Source organism: Mirounga leonina, unplaced genomic scaffold (genome assembly GCF_011800145.1).
Source record: "Mirounga leonina isolate KUSES-001 unplaced genomic scaffold, KU_Mleo_1.0 Mir_92, whole genome shotgun sequence".
In the NCBI taxonomy this organism is placed as follows: domain Eukaryota; kingdom Metazoa; phylum Chordata; class Mammalia; order Carnivora; family Phocidae; genus Mirounga; species Mirounga leonina.
The window spans coordinates 7440345-7465705 of NW_023270852.1; the positions used below are offsets into that span (position 1 = coordinate 7440345).

Here is a 25361-nt window from a genome sequence, read left to right on the forward strand (position 1 = left end):
GAATAGTGCCTAGATTAGAGCAAAAGGTGAAAGGTAAGTTTTTGTCTTCTTTAGGATTTTTTTTACTTGTCTTTCTCTTCCCATTTGCATCTTTCCTACCATGACTGAAGATAACTTGAAATAAACACAGGATTTTCCCAGGTAGATAGGAGAAATGGTCTGCTGTAGGCCAGGGGTCTACAAACTTTCTCTTTAAAGGACCCAATAGTACGCATTTTCACTTTTGCAGACCATACGGTCTCATTGCAGCTGCTCTGCCACAAAAGCAGCCGTAGATGGTAAATAAATGAATGGGCGGAGCCTGTTTGGGCCCACACTGTATTTGTTGACCCAAGTGTAGACAGGGTTTTCTTATGCTGTCTAATTAGAATATTTTCAAGGGATATTAGAGAATGGAAATGAACATGTTTTCTTCTATTCTTGTCATCTCTCACTGTTTCCTCTATCAGTTAAGTTCTATTCCATGCTCTATATTTATATTTATTAAAACTACATTTCCGCCATCCACAAGTTTAAGCACTTTCATCTCCAGGTAAGTTGTTGCCTTTGCATTCATAAATTCCCAGTTTGACTGAATAGAATAATGCTATGAAACTACTTTGTATTTTGTAAGCCTTGTACATATTTTAGAAAGTTGTCTTAATGTTACTGTTAGTTTCAACCCCTCTGATCCTGAAGAGCTATAGATATCTTATTTTAAATGACAGTTTAAATTTACAAATACCTGCCCACCCTACACATGAAAAGGTGCTCAACATCATTCATCATCAGGGAAATGCAAATCAAAACCACAGGGAGATATCACCTCATACCTGTCAGCATGACTAAAGTCAAAAACACAAGAAACCGATATTGGCGAGGATGTGGAGAAAAAGGAACCCTTGTGCACTGTTGGTGGGAATGCAAACTGGTGCAGCCACTCTGGAAAACAGAATGGAGGTTCCTCAAAACATTAAAAGTAGAGCTACCCTATGATCTAATCATACTACTGGGTATTTACCCAAAGAATACAAAAATACTAATTCAAAAGAATATATGCATCCCTATGTTTATAGCAGCATTATTTATAATAACAAAATTATGAAAGCAGCCCAATTGATGAATGGATAAAGGAGATGTGGTGTGTGTGTGTGTAATGGAATATTACTCAGCCATAAAAAGGAATAAAATCTTGCCACTTGCAACAGCATAGATAGATCTAGAATATAACATGGATGGATCTAGAGAGTATAATGCTAAGCAAAATAAGTCAGTCAGAGAAAGACCAATACCATATGATTTCACTCATATGTGGAATTTAAGAAACAAAACAAATGAACAAAGAAAAAAAGAGAGAGACAAACCAAAAAACAGACTCTTAACTATAAAGAACAGACAGATTGTTACCAGAGGGAGGTAGATGGAGGGATGGATGAAATAGGTGATAGGGATTAAGAGTACAGTTATCTTGGGGTGCCTGGGTGGCTCAGTTGGTAGAGCATCCAACTCTTGATCTCAGCTCAGGTCTTGATCTCAGGGTTGTGAGTTCAAGCTCCACATTGGTCTCCAAGCCGGGTGTGGAGCCTATATTTAAAAAAAAAAAAAAGAGGAAGAAGAGCAAACATACTCGCACGCAAATATATGGGATTAGAGGTTGGGAGGTTTCTAATATGAAATCTCTTTGGAATAGTATTTCTAAATAAACTAAAGGAAATGACTCTGAAACCTGCCTATCTTCCTGTGTTTCCTAATCTATAAAAACAAAGTACTCCTGTCTGTTTTGTATTTTCCCAGCGTCATATCCTGTAACTTCATGAGCTAATCTTTTTTTAAAAAATTATCAACATGTAATGTTAATATTTAAACTTATTTTGACATTTGAACATACTGTTCTCATACCAAAAATCATTTGGTTTTGATTTTTAGTTCTTTCACCATCTCATGCAGGCTAATACTAGTGTACTCTATGCTCACTTGTCATTTCAGCAGACTATTGAGTTGATAATTTGGCTTGTCATCCTCATAAAGTTGTTTTAATCCAGTAATCTTACAATCTTTATTTCAAGTTGACAAAAAGTAGTGTGTAATGCAAAGGGAATCATCAGTTTAACAGAGGCCTTTTTAGTAATTCTATATCGCATTTTTATTTTCTAAGTTTAGGTTATTCCGCAGAAGTCTGCAGTATCACTAAAGGGGGCTTATTTCAAAAAAGACTACAGATTAATGGATTTATTTAGCTGTTTTCACATCTCGGCTGTTTCTTCTCAACCCCTGGAGAACTGAGTTGAAACTAAGTTCCATGTTTAAAAAAAGTATCTTAACCTTCCAGTATGTTTCTGAGCCTTAGAAAATTATGGGATATGATGATATTCATGTTCTCATATTCTCTCTCTCTCCCTCCCTCTCCCCCCATTTCTTTCCTGTTCTCCCCCCCCCACCCCCTGCAATCCCAATCATTCTCTCTCCTTTCCATGTCCCTGAAGCTATCCTGGCCTTTTAGTTGTACCTCAAGCTGTACAAGACAGTGGTTTACCACGAGTAGCCCGCTGCTATCGACACAATCGCCTGCCTGTTGTATGTTGGAAGAACTCAAGAAGCAGTACCCTGCTTCTCCGATCTGGAGGATTCCATGGGAAGGGAGTAGTTGGTCTTTTCAAATCTCAGAACTCCCCTCAGGCAGGTAAGCATCTCTCTGCAGCACAGTTATGATCATTTCACTTCAGAGAATTCCTAAAAATAAAGGAAGTAATATCTGGGAATGCCAATTGTGCCCTTATATTGAGCCTTCTCTCACACACAGGCTTTCCACTGTGCAATATAAAACATGTACTACTTGACAATGTGGGGGTTACACCTTGAATTTGACATCTTGCTTAATATGTCTGTCTATATTTGGATTTTAATAGAAATGGTATAATAAAGTCTTCGGTTCTAGGCTATTTTCATTTCAGCAAACCAAAGTATCCACAGATGGAAACTAGATTATGCTAATCTTTCTCTTTCCTTCTGGGAAGCATCCAAATGTATTTAACAGCTTCAGAGGCAAGTAGGGATTCTCTGTCCCATGTAATATGAGATATTTTATCTCATTCCTGCAAGTCACATGCACACACACAAACAAGTCAGCAAACTAATGACCAAAATGCTGCCTTTTTTAAAGAAGCTCTCAAGCAAAGGATATTTTAGGAAGCTAGAGGGAAGTCAACTTAAGAAAGCAGATAGTACTGCTGTCCTTTTTTCTGAGGATATTTTTAAGCACTATGTTTGGGGTCTTGACGTTAGTCAGGAGCTATATTTTGCTGACCTTTCCCATAACTTCTAGTTTATAGTAGATGCTCAATAAAATTAAACAATAGACCACCAAGATATCAGATCCAGTTTAGGTTTGGCTGTGTTCTTAACTCTTTGGAAATGAGGTAAGTCAAGTTCTGTGGGTCAGCAGGTAAAACCATGTGCTTTTGATATCTCCTTTTTGTTCTCATTCATTTTCCTCCTGAAAGTTAAAAGTTGGCCAGTATGTCCTTGACCGTTCACTTGACTGAGGGCCGCACACACACAACATATCATCATCAGCAGCAGCATTATCCCACCTGTCTTGGAGTCTCAACATTGGTATAATTAAACACAATTGGCTTTGAACTATTTGGACACTGGGAAATCCTCCCAAGCCACACAGTAGATACAATAGAACACAGCATATAAGTTACGTAAAGTGAGGGAATCATTTCAGAGCCCTGATAAATATATCACTGAGCTTTTCATTGGAAAAATTGAAATTATTTTATTCCACTGGTTTCTGATATTTTTAATACAAAAATATTTCATATTTTTGAGCTCGCACATATGCTTACATTTTAATATCTTTGAAATTGGGATACATCTTAACATTTATGTGATCAGAAAGAATTGTCATAGTTTAAATGGAAGAATTTTTAATTCTTAGTACATAAGATAATGGTACATCTTATAATTAATGACATCTTAGAGTTTATAAAATACAATAATGGCCTCTTAAAGTTTGTAAAATATAATTTTGCTAATTATTTTTTTATTCAAGATGTAAGAAAATTTGTTAATACCTGTTGTCCTTGTAATGAGTCCAGAATGATGCCTCTTTAAGGTGCCTGGGCCAGTTTCAGTGATTCTTTGCTCCACACAAACCAGACTCAGACTACCTCCAACCTAGAATTGCATTCACATTTGTTTCCCTCTGTGCATACCATCTGCCCCTCTCTTAGAAGGACCAGGGAATCTGGCAGTAGCTGTTGCTACCTTCTCCCCATCTTCCTCCCCTCTTCCTGCAACAAACCCCTACAAGTTCATGTGCCCTGTTAGACCTGTGTGGCAGAATTAGAAGAAAGCTACTAGTATGGGGAATTCTCACCTCTGCCCACTCTGGGATGCCAAGGGAACCCACTCCATCCTCTACTTCCAGACGGTAGCATGGACAGGATAATTGGGGGAAATCATCAAGGAGATGTTGCCTTTTGTGACTCTTCATTTTGAGTTGCTTGTATAATGAGAAGCTACTCCTATGCTTGGAAGGACAGCCCTGTGCTGGTTTTCCAGACCTGGGCTCTTTCTGGGAGGATGATGAGGCAACCAAGAAGTAGGTGTGGTGAAACCAGTATTAAAGGAGGATAGCCATCTAATAGTTTACAGCTCAAAGTGGCTCTGGTTTCTATATTTGGGTGTGGTAACTTGAAGATTATATACAGAAAGAATAAGATACTTAGGTAGATAGCTCTTTTATTAACATAGAGACAGTTTGTTTTATTCACTTTTTCTTTTATAGCTCCTACCTCCTCTTTAGAATCTTCCAGTAGCATAGAACAAGAAAAATACCTGCAAGCCTTACTGAATGCAGTTTCTGTCCATCAGAAACTCAGTGGCAATAACGCCCTTACGGTCAGGCCAGCACTTGCCCTGTCTCCAGGTAAGATCTGATAATACTTCCTTCTTGACAACTATGAAAGGTCAGATTCATTCTAACCCAGCGTTAGTCTCTTTAGTTATTTATACTGTTCCTTCTGTGTGACCCCTTAAAGCTTTACCCTGTGGGGCTATAACTTTAGCTCCTTTTACTTAAAAATCAGCATACCACTGCTAATGTCTAGTAACAGTAACCAAATGTGGGGATTCAATTATTTCCTTTTTAAAAGAATAATAGGAGTGGGGAACATCAAGTCATCTTTTTTCCTAGAATTGTTTTTACATAGACTTTAACATATTATTACAAAGTTGAATGTATAAGGTGAACCACTGATTATTTAAATGCATATGTAGTAAATCATTGTGTGTAAGTTTGAAATTCCTGAAATTTCTGCAGCCTTTTATGATTTGTAGTACAGTTTGTTTTCACTAGATTTGGATGAAGCCATTAAGACTTGTACTAATATTCTGTTTCAGTTATCATGTGATGGAACCCCAAAGGGTTCATGTAGAGGTAACCCTAATGTGTTAGACACAGGAGCATGTGACTTGAAAAGTTGGTCTCCTTGGCTTAATCAGCTATTTGAATTAGCTCAACATAAGCAGAAAGTGGCTTTTCTTGTAAAGTAACACCATGCATGCCTTGCTTCATTTATCATTAAATTCTCTGATTGCACTTGCCAAACCTAACTCTCTATAATCTTGCAAATGTGTGTATCTCTGAGGAAATAGTAACAGTGCCTTGTTATCTCTATTAAAGCTGTGGGTACTTAAAAAGTACAATGTTTGGCAGCAATTAGACATGCTACACATGAAGATAACTTTTTGTCATTTGAGTAATGTTAACCTGAACGACGTGGTTTTTGTTCTTCTTTTTGGCTGACTTTCAGGGACTGAAAGGAGGACTTCAAGAATGTCCACTGTGCTTAAGCAGGTAGTGCCAGGACATTTGGATGTAAACCCATCCAATAGCTTTGCTCGAGGAGGTTAGTAAGATTGATTTTATAACTGAGCACTGATATGACCTTAAAATCAGAAAACTTTACTCTAGATAGTGATGTTTTAAATCAACTAATTATGGTTCAAATTGTTCTTAATTACCCTTTCTAAATAAATTATCTAATTTGTTACTGGTGTCATGACAGATGAGTTTAGCCTTCTGGAACAAGAGGCATAATAATTGCTGAAATCTTAGATATTGATGAGTTTGGAAGCCGTGGGAGGTAAGGGGAACATGTCTAAATGGTCAGCCCTGCGAATAGCCTACAATGCTTCAGGTTTGCAGGGTAGCAAAGCTGATCACAGAACATAAGCAGCTAGAGAAGAATAATCTGAGACCCAAAGAATTGTGCCTCCCCAGTGCCTGTAATTTTTACTCCTATTCTCTGAAATACTAGGTTAGGGAACAAAAGAGAATGATACTCAGGTTACTCTTTTTTTCCTCTGGGCTTTCACTGCTGGCATAAGGAAGTAGAGAAAGGCTTGTATTTGCTCTTTTAGCTCCAGAGGTGGTCCACTTTGGTCTCTGGAGATTATGTGAGATTCTTTTACTTTTCAGAGGAAATTCCAAAGCAACTATCTTGATTGTAAAATCTCCTACTTCACACTGGATTCATAGAATCTTGGGCTTTTCCTCTCACTCACATGCAATGCTGAATCCTCTTGAAAACATACCAAGTGAATGATCCAAGTTACTTGAACATCATCAGTAATGGGAAACTCATTTCTTCCTAAAAGTAGTCCCTTGCATTTGTAAGCAACTCTATATTTGTTAGGAAATTCTTTCTCATATTGATCTAAAAATCTGCCACTATGTGACTTTTACATATTGGCCCTAGCTCTGCCCTCTAGAGTTAGAAAATTCTAAATCTTAATCTCCATACTACAGCCCTTAGGATTTAAAAGCTGGTATCATCTTTTCGCTCTGAGAACTTTAATTAACTCCAAATTCCCCAATTTGAATGGTTGCCTTCTATTTACCATCTTTGTCACTCAGTGAACTCTCCATAGATTTGAACTCATGCAGCCTCAGATTACATTAGATATGAGGATGGCCCCATCACTAGGTTGACCCATACTGACATTAATATCACTTGAAATCTCTTCCCATGTGCTATTGTTCTTAACAATATATAGTACTAGCCTTGAGGGTTGATTTTTGAACCTAAATATACTATGTACTGTACCTACAAAATTCCATCTTTTTTTATATGGACTCTTGTTTTAGACTTTGGATCCTGATTCTGTCTACCTATGTATTAGCCTCTTGTCATGCATCAGTATGACCTCTGCTGTAATGTAACTTGTTGTTTAAAAAATATTGAACAAGCCAGACCTAAGGGCAGAAGTCTTCATCAAAATAATTTAGAAGCCTGGGGCACCTGGGTGGCTCAGTCACTAAGCGTCTGCCTTCGGCTCAGGTCATGATCCCAGTGTCCTGGGATCGAGCCCCGCATCATGCTCCCTGCTCAGCGGGAGGCCTGCTTCTCCCTCCCCCACTCCCCCTGCTTGTGTTCCCTTTCTCTCTGTGTCTCTCTCTGTCAAATAAAATCTTTTAAAAAAAAAAAAATTTAGAAGCCTCCCTGAAGAAAGAGATTGTCTGTTAATATATACTAGTTAAAAGTCCTACTAAAACCCACCTGGCCCATATTTCTAAATCTCTGCCAATCTTTTTAGATTTTTTTTTTTTTTTTTTTTTTTTTTGAGAGAGAGAGAATGAGAGACAGAGAGCATGAGAGGGAGGAGGGTCAGAGGGAGAAGCAGACTCCCTGCCGAGCAGGGAGCCCGATGCGGGACTCGATCCTGGGACTCCAGGATCATGACCTGAGCCGAAGGCAGTCGCTTAACCAACTGAGCCACCCAGGCACCCTCTGCCAATCTTTTTAATTTGATATTTTCCACTCTTTCCAACTGTTAACTATATCACAAAAGATTATATCGTTAGTTTACCATGACTCATTATAGGAATTAGTGCCTTTTCCTAAGTAATCATAAATTATCCATTAGTAATCCATCCTAGAATTTGGTTCAGAATCAACATAAAGGAAGGCTCTATTTCACAAAATTCACTTTTTCCCCTTTGAAGACCAAGATTACTACGCACATCTCCTGGCAGTCATATTGGTTCTTTAGATACTTTTTTTCTACCCATCAGAATGTTCTGCAATTGCAGGATTTCCTAATAGCTTTCAACCTTCTTCACTCATCTTCTGAATTAAGATTTCAGGCCTGAAGGTCATTGTCTTAGTTTGCTAGGGCTACTATAACAAAGTGCCACAAACTGGTCGTCTTAAACAATGATTGTCTCATAATTCTCTGGAGACTAGAAGTTCAAAATCAAGATGTTATCAGGATTGGTTCCTTCTGAGGGCCATGAGGCAGAATCTGTTTCATGCCTCTCCCCTAGCTTCTGGTGGCTTGCTAGCCATCTTTGGCATTCCTTCAGCTTGTAGAAGTATCACCCAGATACCTGCCTTCATCATTATATGATGTTCTCCCTAGGTGTCCGTCTCCAAATTTTCCCTTTTTATAAGGACACCAGTCATATAAAATTAGGGGTCCATCCCCCTCCAGTATGACCTCATCTTAACTAATTACATCTGCAATAACCCTATTTCCAAATAAGATAACATTCTGAGGTACTGGGGGTTAGGACTTCAACATATGAGTTGGAGCAGAGGCATATAGTTTAACCCATAACAGTCATAAAAAGCTTTCCTCTGAATTTTTAAAATACCATTGTTTTAAAGTTTAAGATACATACCTCATTCTTATCATTTCTTGGTGAATTTGAACCAAAAAAATACTGCAGTGACTGTCTCCTAAGTTTCCTGCCCACTATTCCCGTTGTCAAGAGCTCCGATCAGAATTTGGCTCAAAGTTGCAGTTCCCCTTATTGTTTTGTTTACCACCTGAAAGTTTATATTGTCAGCAAGGCATGTCAACAGTTTTTCCACGCTCTGCTCTTGAGTTTTGCCTTTGTAAACTTCATCAAGAACACATTATTTATTCCTCCATTTGGCCAGATGACTTGTAAGATAAATTTCAGGTACAAAATTATCTCTTCTATCTTAGTACCTAAGGCTCATGGATATTCACCAAAATGTTTCACCTACATTTTCTTCTCTTTTTTAATATTGGCCTCAGACTCAGCCTTTTTTATGCAAAGGGATCCCCATTTGTGGTTACATTCTAGTCATGACTTCATTCTTTGCTATTCTCAAAGGTATCTAAAAGGCTATGTTTACCTCTTAGGGTCAAAATCTCCTATTTAATTTGTTTCTGACCCATTCTATGCATAATGAGGCCATAATTATTATTTCCTACACCCTTCCCAAATATTTTCTTCTGAAAATTACTGTGAACTTGGTGTGTTTCCTTATGACAGTTTTTTGCCCATCATCCTGGTATCTTAAACTAGGATCCAGAAACATAAATCTTATCTTTTTATTCCATCTCTTAATTCTTTTCTCCCAAAGCCTCCCAAATCTTCCAGCGTCCCAGTGGTTAACTGGAAGATGAGATACTGCTGTTTCCTGGCTCCTTCAACTTCTTCTCTGATCCCTAGAGCTGCTTCCTTTGTCTCTTCCAACAGTATCATTCCTCTTCACATAGAGTAGCAAGAATGGACTGGGGCAAGCAAGTTTGGGAAGTCTTAGAAGATTCCTTATTAACATGACCATGACAGGCAGACACACACTCAGACGGGCCAGGGCAAGACGAGGTATAGACACGTGCACACCCTGTAAATAGTTCATTTCCTTGTACCTCCCCTCAATGAGAGTCTCTTCATTTTTCCAGATAGCTAGGCACACTTCTCCAGAAGTTCCTCATCTATCCTGTGTGGGAAGAGCCTCCTATCTCTAAATCTTCCTCTTAACCTTCTCCTTTTTTCCTCTTCTCTGTATTTTTGCGGTCTTTTCATTCCTTTCATTGTCATAATCTTGGGTCCTGGTTTTCTTCTTAGGTTATTTTCACTATGTGCCTTTCTCACTCACGATGAGCCAGAGTTTAGATTAACCCCCACCTTCTCCATCACCCTTTTTTCAGTCAGAGCAATCACTTTGCATTCTGTGTGCCTGTTGATGAGTTCCTAAGGCAGGGGAAGCAACCTCTTTTACACAAGAACTAGTTAAGAAAAAGTGAAGATGTGAATAAAGCACATTGCTTTTCATTTAAAATTAAAATCACTTTTGAGCCCTATACAGAAAGCACATATACTTTATAAGTTGGATAAATTATTTTGTTGACTAGAAAAATGTCATGAAAGGGACATCTGGGTGGCTCAGTCAGTTAAGTGTCCAACTCTTGATTTCAGCTCAGGTCTCGGTCTCAGGGTTGTCAGTTCAAGCCCTGCCTGGTGTGGAGCCCACTTTAAATTGATTAATTAATTTTAAAAAAGAAAATCGGTTCTGCCTCTTAAATACAAAAATATAATAGTTCAGTGTATTTGAGAATTAGCCACATGGAGGCAGCCTTTTAATTTTTCATCCTTTATATTTCCATGGCCCTTTAAGTTTCTCTACATGTGATAGTTTATCCTTATAATAATCTCTCTAGGATACATATTTTAAGAGGCTCTGAGAAATGAAGTGACTTGGCCAAGATCACTTAGCAACTAGGATAACTGGTAGTGGGATTGGTTCAGTCCATTTTAGTGCGGCAGTAACTGAATATAGCGTGTACCTCATGCACTGTGCTAGGCATAAGGCCACCTTGATAAATTCAGTCCCATCCCCACATCCAACCCAAGCGTCTCTTTCCTCTTCTCCTTTGGCCTGAACAGAATGGAGGGAACAATACCCGTACTTAGGAAACACTCATGTTTTAAACAGCAGTGCATCCCCATTGGTGGGATGGGCTGCACCACTTCTTCCCTGAAGCAATCCGCTTAGCCAAACCCTGCTGGACGGTTCCAGGGCCACATGGTTGCTTACATGACAAGACACTAAGAGTTTGATTCAGACCACAGTGCTACCACTTAATGTGTGATCATTAAGCAATTTAGGAAACCTCTTAATGCTCGGTGTCCTCATCTATAAAGCACAGATAATAAATAGTATCTAACTTTAAAGTAGTTATGAGGAATAAATGAAATAATAAATGTAAAGCACTTAACTTATTAACTGGTTCATAACAGGAACTCAGTCAATGTTAGTTCCATGATTGTTGTGGTGGTTATTAGTTATAGTTGCCTAATACTCCACTGAACTAGGAGAAAAGTCTACATTTGCATTTAAATTACCTTAAACCAGGTTGCTTCTCACAGGCCTAAGGCAAGAAGATAGAAGACATCTGCTCTAGGTCTAGGCCAACAACTTACAAACTTTTTTTATCGTGATTCATAGTTAAAAATATATTTTACTAAAACTAATGATGTAATGTATGGGGATTAACATAAGAATTAAAAAAAAACAAGAAAAAAAAATATATATTTTATATTATATTACATTATAGAAGTATTATATCAGGTAACACTAAGTCACAATGCAAAATGTATATATACTAAAACAGAAGTTTCATGAAATAATATTTATCTGTACCACATGCAGTGTACATAGTATTTTCAAATTCTAATCTATTTCACTTTTTTAAAAATACCAGCTTGACCTACTAAAGTGATTACAGAAACCACTAAGGGGGGTGTAATGCCTTTGGTTAACATGACTGCCAGATGGTATTACAGTCCTCAAAGCCCTCTGCTGGCCCCATATCAGTACAGGCCATGTGCTCATTGTTGACGTTCAGCTATGTGATGAACACTTGGCAGTTTTTCATTAATGAGCCTCTATTTGGGGAAGTGCTTAATTTTTTTATTAGTTAATACTTTTCATTCTCTCGGGGCAAATAATCAGAGTTGAAGATACAGTAGAAGGACCATGACAACTCCAAATGTATCAATTTTCAAAAGAAAATAATCAACAACTGTTTTTAGTACCTACATGTTAGGCTCCCAGCATGAATACAACAATAAATATTAAGGTTCTTACCCTTTGGAGCACAAAATCTAGTAGAATAAAATGTGCAAAATAATCACAGTGCAATGTGATCACAGTTCAAATAGAGCTGTCTACAACCCTGGGGACAGTGAAATGCTTTTCAGAGGAGTTCACATTGTTCCTGGATCTTGAGGGATAAGGAGTTTGTCAGGTAAAGAAATGTGAGAATTAGTTCCGGGCAAAGAGACTAACATACAAAAGTGGTAGATGTTCAGGGAATAGCATCTCAGAATCAGGAACCAACAGTCAAACTTCACTATAAGCATTTAGGGGCCCATATTCCTTTAGGAAATCTCAAAACCTTAGCAGAAAGGAGAGGAGCTGGCCAGCACACAGGAGGCCTTGTGCCTTTACCATGTTGTCCCATGGTCTTTGTTCTGTCTTGCAGTAGAATTCCTTGTGTGCAATCAGCCAGTGCCTCCACAACCCTTAGCTTTCTGAATTCCTTTGGCCACTAAAGCCATTAATGCCCTTCATTTTTTCTAAAAGAGTGAGGCAGAAATGAAAAAACACCGCTAATGATTTTTCTTTTATCAAACTATGTCCTATACAGTTTTGCAATATATAGCTTAATAATACTGCTGTTAACATTTTCAATCCTGAATAAATGCAAAATCATTTTCCCTAATTGACTTGAGCAGTTCCTTTGCTCAGGCAATAATAGAACTGTGACCTACCGCTCACTGCTGTTGTCACTCCCAGCTGAAGTTTGCCACAGTCACGGAGCACTGTTTTTCTGTCGGGGGAAAAAACAATATTACTCAAATTACAAAAGTATTATCTCTAATACTGCCTATCGTTTTGGTGCAAGTAGGGATTTTAGGAGAAGTCATTACTTCAGTCATCACAAGCTGTATTTTTTAGTGGCATTGGGGATTGTCACAGGATCATGAATTTTTGCTGCTCATACCATCTATTAAAAATAAACATAATTTCAAAATGAAAAGGAAAAAAAGATAGTGTGGCAATGCTTGATGCTGTACTGCAAAAACATGCCCTTAGTTATTCCAAATGGTTACGAGAGCTTCATTCCTGATGTGATGACCTTGCTCAAAGAACAAACGTGTTGTACAACACGTAGCATTTGCCAATCCATCAACCTCCTTAAATACTAGGGCCAATGCATTCCTAACGTTTACACCCCACCCCCAATTCCTTAATTTTATTATATAAATTTGTTTCTCACCAAATGACAATCTTCAAAAGCTTATTCCATTTGGTATAATTTGTTCGTGGCACTCTGCTGTGCTGTCCATTTCATTGTGCTTATAATATTTATAATCAGGTGCTGACATTTCATTTAACAGGCGCTCAGTTCATCTTTTTTGTGTGACTGTGCAGCTTTTTGTTAATCATATTTTCTACTTTTATTATATTTACATTTTCCCCCTATGTTAACTTAATTTCAAAAATTAAATAACCTATTCTTCTCTTACTCAATTTGCTCTGATGTTTGCTGCTATCTACATTTCATTCCTCCTTCTGTCTTTAATCTCACTTACCAGTGCTTGGGTACAGAGATAAATGTTTTACTCAGTCAAATCCCAAATCTTCAACTAAGGGAAGAGTCCATAATCAAGGTACTGTATTATCTGTCCTGATGTGTCACTCTTTTTAACCATCTTCATATGAAAGCATATTTGTTACAAGTGACTTTTTTCACATTTGTTTGTCAAATTATGTCCTTTATTTTCATCCACATTCTGAATTTGCTCTGATTCCATTTATAAACACTTCCCATAATATCTAAGATGAACTCATAGGTTACGTAGAAAGATTCATCCATGTTAAGCAGAAATCACCTACAAAAGTTTCTTGGGAACCAGTCTCCTAACCCTATAAATGCTTATAAAGAGCAAAGCAGATGAGACAAACATTATGGTGACTCCCGGTCACCTAGAAACATGGATTAATTTAACATTTGGCAAATATTAAATGAAGCTTCTCAAAGAGCCTTTCTAAATCTAGAGAAGAAACCTCACTTTAGGGAAGCAGTGGCAGTGTCCTATACCCCAATGACCCCATCACCAGCATGAACACCATATGGACCTTTCTAAGGGGCTCTGTTGTTTTGAAGGTACTACAGTGTTAGTCAAAGTTTGAGGCTTAATATTTGCCTTTGTGTTTAGATATTGAATATTTACTTTCACTTGCATGTGGAAATTCTTGATTTCTCTAATATAAGTAAGGTCAGTTTATAACATGAGATTCTTCTAGCAGCTTAGCTTTGGCCTTTCCCTTAGAAGACATCTGCTTTTGACTGAAATTTTAAATAAAACCTCCTAAGTATCAGTGAAATGCACATTACTAAATTTATAACTTCTTACTATTTTTCATGGATACTGGGACAAAAAGATGAGAATATAATGTTTGCTGGTTTAAAATTATGTCATTTTGGCATGACACACAAATATTAATTCTAAATCCAGCCTCCGATTTTAGTAGGTATAGTAAAGTTCTAATTTATTACTTAATGTACATTTATTGTTGTGTTGACAGGCTAAAGCAGGGAAGTGTTCCTTACTTCTTTCATGAAACCCTGAGAAACTGAGTCACTCCGTGTTATCTCATTGTTGCCTTCTGCCCACATTTTTTTGTTTCCCTGTGTCATGCACTCTTTCTATTTATGATCTCAGCATTCATTTATAAGTACTGACTTTACATCAAAATGCAAAAATATGATTGACTTGGGTGACTTCTTAGATCCCTCCAACCCTAAGATTGTGTGATATGGAAATGCTGTATTGAATAATGCTTATATGTTGCAAAAGTAAACTACAAATGACCAATATGATCCATGATTACTTAGATGAATTAATTTGCTATTACCTCTAAAACTGTACCTACAGAGCATGCATCTTTTTCCCTATTCTGTGGCATTCCCACATCAGATTATCTCACTCAATTATTTTGGCTTTTGTGAAGGTGTATGGGCAAGTCTTCGCTCTAGCACTCGCCTGATCAGCTCTCCAACATCTTTCATTGATGTTGGTGCCCGGCTGGCAGGCAGGGACCACTCGACCTCCTTTAGTAACAGCACCTACCTGCAAAACCAGCTCTCGAAACGCCAAGCGGCCCTTTATATATTTGGTGAAAAGTCGCAACTAAGGGTAAGATTTCTTTTTCTCACTTGGAAGCTTTATGGATAGATGAAGGCAGTTTATAAAACTTATCTCAAACCAGCTTTTCTAGAAATGTCGTTTTACAGCATAGATTCTTAACCTGGAGTTAATAATCTCAAAATTTTTTTTAGCTCATAGATATGTATGTATGTATTTCTAAATATACTTAAAAAAATCAAACATCAGGAATATTAGGAACTGTACCTACAAAAAAGAAATAAGGCTCATTCAGGCTGTGTTTTTCCATTGTCTTAGTTCAGCTTCCATAGGAATCTGTGCCCTTGGCAAAATAGATCCCTATTGATAAAGAAAGCTACAGGAAGGTAGGAGAGTGAGAAGAAGACTATGGCACTGCATATGGAGACAAGGGAAGGCCAAGACTGTTTTCTAAGCTTAACTTTTTAAAAACTTTGCAGGGCTGTGTATACAGAGACACATGTCCTAAGGCAAGTCAGAAATTTCAAACTATTAGATGCTAATCAACTTTATTCTTACTTTTAAATGATTATCTGAAGAGCTAAAGACTATGCTCAGGTCCTATAAATTGTAAAGATAGTCTCTACCTCCAAAAGCAACTATTCCTCGGGTTTCTTTTAGCAATTCGTACATTACAAAATAAATTCATTACCACTGATAGGTTTGTGGGAAATAAAAGTATTTGTTAATTCAGAAATCCCCTTAAAGTTTAGCCCAGTGCTCCAGTCAGCACTGGGCAATCTAGACAGACCTTCAGTTGAACTGTGGAGCTGGGGCTGTGAGCAGGATCCCACACGCTTGCTTCTGAAGATGCCAGTGACTGAGTCATCTCTTCTCTGGCAAGCTGGCTTTGCTCGCTCTTCTCCCACTGCCAGGCCTGCTGCAATCACTTAGTCACAACCTTTAGGGTAGAGGGCATGAAACTGCTGGGTAATGCTCAGTTTTTAAGTATGCACATGTGTCTTCTGATACAGCAGAAAACTTTATATCCAGAAAATATTCAGCAGTAACCCAGGGCTGCCTGTCCAGCCTCTTTGGCACCAGTATCTTTCCCAGAGCACAGACTTTCCACACTTCAGCACACCACTTATTCATGACCTGAATCACTCTCCAAGATTTGTCTCCTAAATTCTCACCTCTACCATTGCCTTTGCACGTCAGTCCTCAGATGAGCTGTGTGATCATGCATATATGAGTAAGAAGGACTGACTTCTTGCGACTCCTCTTCCTTTTTCTCCTTCCCTCCCTCCCTTTCCCCCATCTCTCTCCTTCCTTCTTTCTTTTTCTTTCTTTTATCCATAAGGTATTATATTTTAAAAACATAATTCTACCATCCCGGCACAGTAATTATTAGGATTTCTGTATATTCCATTCAAGCTTTCCTTTTTATTTATTCAATTGTATCTGCAGAGTGTAGGTCCTTATCTGTCTGATGTGCGCCACATTCTGGCCAGCACAGTGCTGTCTAGCTGCAGCCCAACACTTTCTTCTCCCCACAAAGGAGACATAGAGGAAAGTAAGTACGTAGAGAATGACCTATTCTAAATAATCTTGAATTGCCCTTATTTGCCTTTTTCAATTTACATACTTTAATACCTTATACTTAGAAACAAATTCCTTATGACCTAGGGTGTGTCAACACTGTGGTTGATAGTTCCTGGTTCATAAGATAAGCATACCTAGCTCATGTACAGTTGAGAAGTGGAAAGGAACCTGGTTTTCCTGGAAAGCAAACTATCTTTTATCTGTTACAAGTTTTAAAAAAAAACTAACAGATAAGAACTTATCTCAAGAACATGTTTCCATGTTGTATAATAGTCTTCATAATTACTTTAATCACTACATGGCATCCCATATTGTTGGATTTTTACATCTATCTTCTATATGTAAAATTGCAGTCACATTTACAAGCATATAGTTTTTTATTTTTTTATTGAGATACAATTCAGTGGCGTTTTGTTTCTACATTTTAGATTATTTCTTTAGGGTAGCTTCCTTTTTAAAAGAGGAATTATTAAGACAAAGAAGCTTTTCTTTTTTTTTGAAACTTTTTTTTCCTTAATACATATTAGAAATGTTATTTTAAAAAAAGAATTAGGAGTTTTTGCTTTTTAGTTTAAAACTTTAATATACCTTTTAAAAAATACTCTAAAATAACCAATATAAAACATTAAACAGACCCTATGCATAAGTCCTTGGCAACAGTTTTTTTTTAATTGTGATAAAATACAAATAACATAAATTTACCATATTAATGTGTACAGTTCAGTAGTGTTAACATTCACATTGTTATACGCCCAATCTCCAGAAAGCAGTTTTACTCTCAGAAAAGCAAATAATCCAATAGAGTAATTTTGGCAGAATGTGAAGAAAGCACAGAGAAATGTGAGAAAACTAATTCATTCTTTGATACGAAAAGGTTGAGAACTTTTAAATCTTCAGAACTAGGCAACTAGATTATCAAAACAAAATAGACCAAAGGACCATCAGTTTAGCATTTTTAAATTACAAATACAACCTCGTGTGGAATAAATTTCATATGGATTAAAGATGTAAATGATAAAAGTATTCAAATAAATAGAGATTGATACATGTGTCATATTGAGTGGAAAAAATACTGTCCCAAAGCTAGAAATCACAAAACCTTTCAGATTTTACTATATATAAAATTTTGTATTATTACCTTTAAAAGAGTAACTACAATGTTAGGGCAGTCTTAGGGTAGTGAGGTAGTGATTTTTATTTCCTTCTCAATGTTTATCTCTACTTTTTTTTTTCAATGACTAATTTTTATTTGCATAATAAGAAACAAATATGTGTATGTCTACAAACTTTAATTTGTAGAGTTCTGGAACCTCAACAGTATATTACCTTTTCATTACAGTGTATATCTTGGGGAGACTTAGTTTACAGTTTTGGATTAATCATGCTGTCCACATGTCACGGGTTCCTCTTTAGACTTCCAGGCTCATGGCCTTACAATTGGCTTATATATGGTGTTATAAATTCCATCAGGTTCCAGCCTACCAGTAGTCTCTCCAGATTCTCAGAATGACAGCAAGCCAAGTCAAACCACAAGACCTTACAAATGGCTCTTTCCAGTAATACTGACAAATTAGCCACATAAGATTGACTTTCTTGACTTTCTTGACCTCTGCAACCTCTGTAGCTACTTGGCCTCAACTAACTGTACATCATTAAGTATTGCCCTGTTAAAAACAGTGCTCTTTTACCTATAGCACTTCATCTGCCTAATTCTCTTCATCTTCACCCACAGAACTTCAAGCTAGAATTTGCTTTAAATTGTGAGTTTGTTCCTGTTGAATTTCATGACATCCGACAAGTTAAAGCCAGTTTTAAAAAACTGATGAGGGCTTGTGTCCCAAGCACCATCCCTACTGACTCAGACGTGACCTTCCTGAAAGCCCTGGGAGACTCTGAGTGGTTCCCACAGGTAATGTCTGGAGCAGCTCATCTTATAACTCAAGGAAAGAGAAGTCCAATTGGATATACAGAATTGATATTTGAGGGGAAAAATATTGTGTTCCCCCACTACCTGACCCTCTCCCCTTCTTGTATGCCCTCCATAAAGGCTTTCCAGTTCCAGGAAACCATGTGATCTAGATGATGGGTCTAGAATTCTTCATCCCTGGGCTTTCATCTCTCTATCATTGAAACTTGGTCTTCATAGGATGCTAAAGAGGAGGTCTTTATTGTTAGATGGGAACTTTTTTTTTTTTAAAGATTTTATTTATTTATCTGAGACAGAGAGAATGAGAGAGACAGAGAGCACATGAGAGGGGGGAGGGCCAGAGGGAGAAGCAGGCTCCCCGCCGAGCAGGGAGCCCGATGCGGGACTCAATCCAGGGACTCCAGGATCATGACCTGAGCCGAAGGCAGTCGCTTAACCAACTGAGCCACCCAGGCGCCCCTAGATGGGAACTTTTTGACATGCAATAAATTTAATCAACAAATATTTATAGGACTGCTGCTCTGTTGTCAGCAGAGTGAGGATCCAGGACAGAACGTGATTTCTAGATCACTCCAAGAGCCTTTCCCTCTTACTTTCTCACCTCCCATGTGTCTCTGCCTTTTATGTGTGTCTAGATTTTAGATTCACCCTCAGACTAGCCACCAAGGTCATTGGATGCCCTAAGCCTACCTAAGGTTTAGGAAAAACTGCATATCCTTTCTTCAGCTCAGTCAAGCTTGGGATGTTTTTAATTAAACTCTTATTGAGAAATTAAGGAGAAATAGATACGCCAGCACACATAACCCTCATTTCTTCCAAACCACAGAAGAAAGGTATTTATGACATGCATGTTTTAGACACTGATGCAGACATTTGGCCAAGAGCATCTCTGCAGTATACCCTTCAGCCTTGTCTTTAGGCCACTGATGCTATGCCCATTATTCCTTTGCCCCCTGTAGGAGTTCCCAGCCCCTCTCATCCCCTGTTCCTATCTGCCTCCAAGCTTCCTGCCTCTCTCTTGTTTTCTCTAAGCCAGGAAATAATGGGAGTGCCCAGGGCAGTGACTATTCTCAAGATACTTAAACTATTAAAAAAAAAAAAAAAAAAAAACCCAGCCACATATACAATTAGCTATAAATCTAGATCAGGATATGTTAATGCCTATTATGGCAGTTCAGGATACTTTTGAATACCTGTGGAAGGAGCTGATCAAAACTCCATTCTGTCCCTAAGCTATGAGCCTCAGCCCCAAACTGTTCCCACCACCCAACATATCTGTCTGTTTCTGTACATTGTGTGTTCTGCTTCTTACTCCAAAGTGGGTCTGTACAAGAAGTTGGTGACTAAAAACAGTGGAAAATATTGTCCCACTTGGGATATTGGCATTTTCAAAGTTAACTCAGAGTAAATGCTAAGCCCAAGAGAATTCAAGCCTGGTAATGGCTGTGTTATAGAACAGTGAGTGAGAAGCTTCCCATTGCTGGAGAGGATATGTGCCTTGTTCCTGGGTTTAAAATAGCCCAGCTCTGTTTAAAATATGGGGGCGGGTGTTATTTTGTTTTATGTTAGTTGACAGTTGGATTCATTCTACAAATTATATCAAGTGATGCTTAAAATATAGTTTTAATCTATAATACACAATTGGTTTTGAATCTGTATGCTCTGCTCACAACCTAGTTGTTCATTAGGGACTTGAGTCTGCTAATTTGGCTTAAAAGGCTGAGCACAAATATGAGTTTTCTTCCCATTGAATACACAGTGCAGACAAGTAAGAGTGTCTTTTAAAAGATAAAATTCATTTGTCATAAAATTCATCCCTTTAAAGTGTACAATTCAGTGCTTTTTAGTATATTTACAGAGTTGTGTAACCATCCTCCTATCTAATTACAGAAAAATTAAGAGTATCTGAAGCAGAATTGACTGCATCATAGAAAAACACATTTTAAGTCCGGTAACTGTGTTCGTAGGGCCACTTAGACCCTCTGTCTCTTCCACTCTATGGAATTCCATAGCTCTTCTACTTGGGGGGGATCATGTACGGCCAGTTTATTTCATTGTCCATTATTCAAACACATTGTTTTAAACTATGTCTACTTTTGGGGTGCCTGGGCGGCTCAGTCATTAAGCGTCTGCCTTCGGCTCAGGTCATGATCCCAGGGTCCTGGGATCGAGCCCCGCATCGGGCTCCCTGCTCCACGGGAGGCCTACTTCTCCCTCTCCCACTCCCCCTGCTTGTGTTCCCTCTCTCTCTCTGTCTCTCTCTCTGTCAAGTGAATAAATAAAATCTTTAAAAAAAATAAAATAGAATAAAATAAAATATGTCTACTTTTAAATCATGTCATTATTTCATCTTGATTTTGACAAAGAACTTTAAGCATTTAAAACTTATGTTCTTTTGTCCAAATACTTTATCCCTAACTTGTTTCATTATCTAAGGTTGATAATGAGTCTGTCTGTTCGTGATGCTCAGGAAGTGCCTGGTCTAATTGTGGCCTGCTTTCCTGTCTCTTAGCTTCACAGGATAATGCAGCTGGCTGTGGTCGTATCAGAAGTACTTGAGAATGGTTCCTCAGCTTTGGTCTGTTTGGAGGAAGGCTGGGACATCACTGCACAAGTAAACTATTAAAACATAGTTTTATATACTTAGTTTTAGATTTGTATTTAAATCCCGTTGTTTTTAAACTCTGCAGATGAATCTTTTGTATAATGACTAATGTGTTTATAGATAGAGAAAGTCCTATGTTAAAAACCACTTAGTATCCATCAGAGAGCTCTGTGCCCTGAGCTTCCAGGCACTACATAAGCTGGAGCTCTGGCCCAGGGCATCAGGCTCCCACATGACAGATACACCATGCAAGCATCCAAATGGAGCCCTTGATCAGAGGGTAGGACATGGACCATCCTTCTTGGGTTTTGTCAGTCTTTTCCTTGGCTTTCAATAAGCCCCTCCTTTACCAACTCCAGAGTGAAAAAAGGAAAGTGTAAATATAAACTAGGTAAGATGTTAATCTATACCTGCCAAAAAGTAGATAATAGGTTTGAACTGACCCGCTAGCCGTATTAATTAACTTGTAGGAGAGGGCTGCAGACAGCACACTGTTCAGATAAAGATTAAAATCATAAGTCCCTGAAAGAAAATATGTAGCCAAAATGAATTTGAGGTTTTGTTTTTACTGTGGAAAGTTTGCAGAATTAATCTGATTGGCTGTCCTGGGGCAGTTAGTGAACAAATTTGCTCTTCAGGTGACTTTGCCTGCCTTAGTAACAAAATTTTTTCAGGACTGAAAGTAATGAAGTATCCATCCTGCTTGTGCCCTAGGTGACATCCCTGGTTCAGTTACTCAGTGATCCCTTTTATAGGACACTTGAAGGCTTCCGGATGTTGGTCGAAAAAGAATGGCTCTCTTTTGGTCATAAATTCAGTCAGCGGAGCAGCTTGACCCTCAACTGTCAGGGTAGTGGTTTTACTCCAGTCTTCCTGCAGTTCTTAGACTGTGTACACCAGGTAAGTAGAGCAAACTTAAATTGACTTGATATGAAGGAAAGAAAAGAACTAGCATTTATCGCGCATTGCAGTTCTGTGCCTGGTATCTTCATGTCATGACTCTGATGGACTCAGCCATAAGACTTGCTGAAATCTTAGCAGTGGATTCCTGGGAATAGAGAAGAAAAAGAACTAGTTGGTTTCTAAAACTAGGAGAGCTGAGTTGGCAATTGGGCTGGCCCCTGTGTGAAGTGGCCAGCATTCTAAATTGTCATCTCCCAAGAAGAGGGGCACACTTGGGTTTGTTGTCCAGGAAGGTTTGGTCTATGGTAGAACAGCAAAAATCTCTAGATGATGGCAGGGCCTGAAATCCAGCAGGTGGTCTTCCCAATTTGGAAGGATCTTAGCTTGTGCCTAGGACTATAAAAGGTAGAGCCTAACCCCTGAGAAAGAATCGGGGTCCAATCAAGCAAGCCTGGAGATTGAGAACACTGGCTCGGTTCTACTTAGTGACCTAATCAGGGCTAATCAAGAGACCAGACAGAAACCCAAGTATATAATCCAGTCAAACCCAGGGGGAGCAGGGGGATAGGGAGATTTGAATGCTCTAGGCTCCCTCCTACCCTCATCTCAGGCACATCAGATATAAACTTCCTAATGGGGTCTGAATCAGAATTGGGCTTCAGAATTGCAGGGCACTGGGTTTGCTAAATTGGCCTAAGAAAAGCAAGGTTGACATTTCCAGCTTTGTTTCATCTGCACCACAACGGTGAATGGGTTCTGGCATGTCAAACGTATTTGTCAGAACAGTGAGCCTCTTTGAAATAGATTGGCCTCAGGTATCTATTGGAAGGAGAGGTGGAAATGTTTTCAGGAACCAGAACTGAAACTAGGTCTTCTAAAGAGGCCTAGTTGGTGTATGGGTTTTGTTTTGGTTTGGTTTTTTATCCTGTTAATCATTTGATCAGCTTTATTAATTCACTACATAATTTTTCATTTATTTAAAATTTATACATTTCAATAGTTGTTAGTATATTCACAGTTGTGTAATTGCCACAATCAATTTTAGAACATGTTCCACTCCTAAAGGAAACTCTATACCCATTAGCAGTAACTTTTCATCCCCCCACCCCTACCCCATTCCCCACATACACACACTCTGGTGGTTATTTTTGATTGCTCTAATGAGCTTCTTAAAGAAAAGATCTATTGAATAATTTCAATGAATTCTGTCCGAGCAGCATCTGGAGAAGATGGTTACAAGGTTGAGCTTACATTTTAAATCTTTGCAGCAAATGGTGTATTTGTTTACTATTTGAATATGAGCCTTTTCATTTCATACTCCTTTTGGCAGATAGATGAGAGAGCCATTTGGAGCCCATTGTCTCTGAAACAGAAAGCTTAGCTGGGACCAGGGAGAGGAGCAAGCATCTTTTTCTCACATCTAGATAGGTGAAAGCATATGAGTTCTTCATGAAAGCACTTCTTATTACCTTGCTCATTACCTTAGATTGCTTACCAAATGCACTAGGCTGTCTACCTTAAACTTACACAGTGATGTATGTCAATTATTTCTCAGTATAACTGGCAGAGATCTGGGGAGGCAGGTAAAAGCAACTACAAACTATATGATTTCATTTATAGAAAATTCTACAAAAGGCAAAACTGTAGTGACAGAAAACAGATCAGCGGTTGCTTGGTACCAGTGGTCAGGGACACTGAAGGGGCATGACCAAACTTTTTAGGATGAGGGAACTTTCTGTCATAATTGTGGTGGTGATTACACAAATGACCAAAGCTAATCAGTCAGCCTGTATGCTGTAAATAGAGAAATTTTATTATATGTAAATTATATATCAATGACTGGAAAAACAGAATTTTAATTAGTAAGTCGAACAGCTCAGTTAACTGGAGTTCCAGAAAAAGAAAAGAGCAGCTATCTAGTTTCTCCAGAGAAAAATTTGTCAGTCTGGTGCCCAGAAAATACTTAAAAGCCTGGCTGCCTGCTCTTTAGAAATAGGGCAGGAAATAGGTCCAGGGAGATCCCTCTTAAGTGTGCAGATTTTTTCTTTTTCTATGCTATTTTCAGTTTCAAGCCTCATCACTAACCCAGTTGTTCCTGCCGTTCCCGAGTCCAGAGCTCATCAAGTTTGTTTTTTCCAGAGGACAAACTTCTAATCCCTTGCTTTCAAGGAGGCAATCACATGACTACATGGGGTCGGAAAGGACGCTGGAGATCTCACCACTTCCTCTATAGACTTACACCTAGTCCTCATTTTTGGCTCCCATTTCACCCCCATATATGTTACTCAGCTCTTGGGCCTCTGAGTCCTGAGCCTTTCCGGGTTTAAAGGGCAAGCTGTTACCTTCTCAAATCATTTTCATCCTATAAGCATCCCAATGTAGCTTCTCATCTTCTATCATTTATTGCTATTCTTCCTTCTATTTTCCATCGTTCATAAATGTGCTGAATTTTCTTGACCTGCTACTGTCTCTCTTCCCATTCTCCCCACCTCCTTTTAGGTTTTTTGCCTTATAAAAATTACTTTCCTTTAATTAAGGGAGAGTTGCAGGGTGCTGAGTATGTATGGCCTAATGTGGCTTAAGTTAAATGCACTATTAAATATGTTAAATATCCATGTTCAACTTGCAGAATTCTGCATCCCTAAACATGAGAATCAGCAAAAGGCGGCACTAACAGTCAGTAAGAGATGGGAGGTTCTCATAGAAGACATATTGTCCTCGAAAATGAGAACATCGTTCTACCCCAAGTATAATAATAATTACTTGATATGGAATACTTATATTTTATTGTTGGGGGTAGGTAGGAGTGTGATCTAGAATTGGAAAGTAACCTGTATTGTGTGAGTACCCCTTAAGTGGTGTAAACAAAGTAACTTAATATAAACAAAAGTGAAGTATAAATTATATTCCTGTTGTCTTTAGAATACATTACAATAGATGCTAAAATGATATGTTATCTAAAACATCTTAGGATGTATGTTTGATTTCTAGGAGCTTTTTATTTTAAATGATGAGTTAAAATTCAAATGGTCTGTATAAATTGAGCTTTAGTGATAGCTCAGTTATTTGTAGATGAATGCTTCACAAACTGTAGAAGATAATATTGTTCAGGGCCTAAAGACTCCTTTAGTATTAATTTAAATGTGATTGTACCACATTAAAATTTTTTATAGATTTTTTTTAAAGATTTATTTATTGGGACACCGGGGTGGCTCAGTCAGTTAAGCGTCTGCCTTCGGCTCAGGTCATGATCCCAGGGTCCTGGGATCGAGCCCCGCGTTGGGCCCCCTTCTCAGCACAGAGTCTGCTTCTCCCTCTGCCTGCCGCTCCCCCTGCTTGTACTCTCTCTCTCTCACATATAAATGAATAAAATA

The 25361-nt window shown here is 38.2% G+C and overlaps 1 protein-coding gene across 4 annotated transcripts in view; it reads left to right on the top strand.

Moving 5' to 3' along the window:
* The window catches only part of SBF2 (SET binding factor 2), a 466008-nt gene that overhangs the window by 416893 nt on the left and 23754 nt on the right, over nucleotides 1–25361 (top strand). For 3 of the 4 annotated variants that reach the window (XM_034995316.1, XM_034995318.1, XM_034995319.1), the window contains 7 exons: nucleotides 2463–2659; nucleotides 4775–4915; nucleotides 5802–5897; nucleotides 14835–15019; nucleotides 18285–18461; nucleotides 20992–21093; nucleotides 21799–21984. In XM_034995316.1, the coding sequence (XP_034851207.1) occupies nucleotides 2463–2659; nucleotides 4775–4915; nucleotides 5802–5897; nucleotides 14835–15019; nucleotides 18285–18461; nucleotides 20992–21093; nucleotides 21799–21984 (1084 nt within the window). The remainder of the gene's footprint in view (nucleotides 1–2462; nucleotides 2660–4774; nucleotides 4916–5801; nucleotides 5898–14834; nucleotides 15020–18284; nucleotides 18462–20991; nucleotides 21094–21798; nucleotides 21985–25361) is intronic. The other variant, XM_034995317.1, reaches the window with a different exon arrangement.